This window comes from Lucilia cuprina, chromosome 4 (genome assembly GCF_022045245.1).
Source record: "Lucilia cuprina isolate Lc7/37 chromosome 4, ASM2204524v1, whole genome shotgun sequence".
NCBI classification, from domain to species: domain Eukaryota; kingdom Metazoa; phylum Arthropoda; class Insecta; order Diptera; family Calliphoridae; genus Lucilia; species Lucilia cuprina.
In genome coordinates this window covers 92,705,252-92,708,040 of record NC_060952.1, presented here as the reverse complement: position 1 = coordinate 92,708,040, position 2,789 = coordinate 92,705,252, and the positions used below count along the sequence as shown (strand labels likewise).

The 2,789-nt window shown below is 23.3% G+C and overlaps 1 protein-coding gene across 3 annotated transcripts in view; it reads right to left on the bottom strand.

The window, feature by feature from the left end:
- Positions 1–2,294: 2,294 nt before the first annotated feature.
- The window catches only part of LOC111682973 (serine-rich adhesin for platelets), a 34,160-nt gene continuing 33,665 nt past the window's right edge, over positions 2,295–2,789 (bottom strand). For all 3 annotated transcript variants that reach the window (XM_046950864.1, XM_046950865.1, XM_046950863.1), the window contains exon 9: positions 2,295–2,556. In XM_046950864.1, coding sequence (XP_046806820.1) covers positions 2,428–2,556 — 129 coding nt within the window. In that variant the 3' untranslated portion in view covers positions 2,295–2,427. The remainder of the gene's footprint in view (positions 2,557–2,789) is intronic.

Here is a 2,789-nt window from a genome sequence, read left to right as displayed (position 1 = left end):
CTAGTTTATAGTCTAGTCTAGTCTATAGTCTAGTCTAGTCTATAGTCTAGTCTATAGTCTAGTCTATAGTCTAGTCTATAGTCTAGTCTATAGTCTAGTCTATAGTCTTTTCTATAGTCTAGTTTATAGTTTAGTCTATAATCTAGTGAATAGTTTAGTCTATAGTCTAGTCTATAGTCTAGTCTATAGTCTAGTCTATAGTCTAGTCTATAGTCTAGTCTATAGTCTTTTCTATAGTCTAGTTTATAGTCTTGTCTATAGTCTAGTTTATAGTCTAGTCTATGGTCTAGTCTATAGTCTAGTCTATAGTCTAGTTTATAGTTTAGTCTATAATCTAGTGAATAGTTTAGTCTATAGTCTAGTCTATGTTCTATTCTATAGTCTAATCTATGGTCTAGTCTATAGTGTAGCCTATAGTCTAGCCTATAGTCTGGTCTATAGTCTAGTGTATAGTCGAGTCTATAATCTAGTCTATAGTCTATTGGCTAATCTATAATATGGTCTACTGCCTAGTCCATAATCTAGTCCACTGTCTTATATATTGTCTTGTCTACGGCATAGTTAATAGTTTAGTCTATAGTGTAGTCAATTATCTAGTCTATGGTCTAGTATATAGTCTAGTCTGTAGTCTAGTGTATAGCCTAGTCTAGTCTATAGTGTAATCTAAAGTCAAGTCTAGAATCTAGTCTATAGTCTGATGTATAGTCAAGTTTAAAATGTAGTTCATACTATAGGCTGTAGACCAGTCTTTTAGTCTTTAATTTATTCAATAATTTCTTCTCCTGTCGTACCTTAAAAATGTTATCGATAACTTTGCCTAATCTAAAGAAAAACAGTTTTTAATTGTTGTTTTTGTTTTTTTATTATACTTTTTTTATTATTTATTTAAGTATATTTTTATTATTTATGTAGTACAATCACTTTTGTTTTTTTTGTATTTATTTCTTTACCTTTATTGATTATAATAATATAATATTTTTGTTGTTTTAATAAAGATTAATATTTAAATTTTTTTCATTTGTTTATATTGATTTATCTTGAAAGATTATTAAGATAAGAAAATTTTAAGAATATGTAGACTTAAGGAGGAGTTAAATGATAAATGAAATAACTATTATAAAAAGCAAAGAATAGATTTGAGGGTTTTTTTTTTTTGAGAGAGAAAAATTATAATACAATAAGGCAAGTTGTTGTTTTTTATTAATAATTTTTATGTTTTCAAAATAATTTATTAAGATTAAAGCATTAAAATTAAAGCAAATGAAATTGTAAATAGTTTATACTAATTTTTAGTTTTATTTAAAAAAATAGTGAGGCTTTGTTCAATATTAACAATTGCTTTAAGGTGAGAAGAGAAAAAGGTTAACTTAATAATGTTTTAAACTTTAAACTTAATATTTTTAAAATTTAAAAACAATTTGGCGTAACTATGATAAATTTTAAAGAAAAAAAACCTTTATTTGTGCTGAATATTTTTATTATTTAATAATAAAAAAAATTATATATAGAGTTATGAGGTGAGAAAAACAGAATTTTATTCTGAAATCTTGAGTTTTATATTTTCAAAAAATGAAAAAATGGAATACCCAGACATAAACTAATATATACCAGACATTTATGAGAATGTTGAGAGATGTTTAAATTAAAAATAAACAAAAACATTTTTAAAAAATATAATAAATTTATAATTATATAAAATATAAAAAAAATTTTTTAGCTTTTACATTTAACTACAATTCTTTTCATTTCATATTTATATACACTACCATTACACAAAAATAACTTAATTAAAAAAATTTACATAAATTATATTTAATAAACTTCAAAATTATTTGAAAAAAAATATCACATTTTTAAATTATCAAAATTAAAGTGAAAAAAAAAACTAATATTAAATCACCATTTGTAGAAAGAAATGTTTAAAGAACAAACAAAACGAGTTAAAAAAAACTTTACAATAGAACCTTAATAGACAGACAAACAATAAGAAAAATGTTTATAACTTTGTTATTTTATAAATTGTTGTATATAAATGTTGATTTTGATTTAAATAATTTTCATTAGAATATGCATGTATGTATGTTTGTTTTAATTGTTAATTTTGTAAATCCTGTTGTTTGTTTACTTTTGCCAAATATTTTCCTTTGTTTTTTTTACTTCACTTTGAATTCCTCTTTGTTTTTCTTATTGTATTTTGTTTATTAAGTTTTTTTTCTATTTAAAGAATAAATTTCTTTTAAGTTGAGAGTAAAATATTTGTCAAGCTTTCAGTTTTTTAATATAAATTTGTTTGCTGGTATAAATATTAGTTCTTGTTGTTTTTTTAGTATTTGAGTTTTTTTAATATTATTGCAAAAATATTTGTTTGTTTTTAAATATTTTTTTTTAAATTTTGTTTTTTTAAATTTTGTTTATAACAAAGCAAATTTATAGGGGATAGCCTAAAGCAGCGGATAGTAGTGGTTCCCATGAACGATTAATATCCATATATAACATAGTACACTGCTCTGCAATAATATCATCTTCGTCGAGGACTGTTATAGGAAATAGATCATTCTGAAAGAAGAAATATAGAATTTTTTATAAAATTTGTTTTTTTAGATTACACCTAGACAATAGAATCAACAATAGTTTAGTCCAAAGTCTAGTTTATAGTCTAGTATATCCTGTAGTCTAGTCTTGTCAAGTCTATAGTCTAGTCTATAGTCTAGTCTATAGTCTAGTCTATAGTCTAGTCTATAGTCTAGTCTATAGTCTAGTCTATAGTCTAGTCTATAGTCTTGTCTATA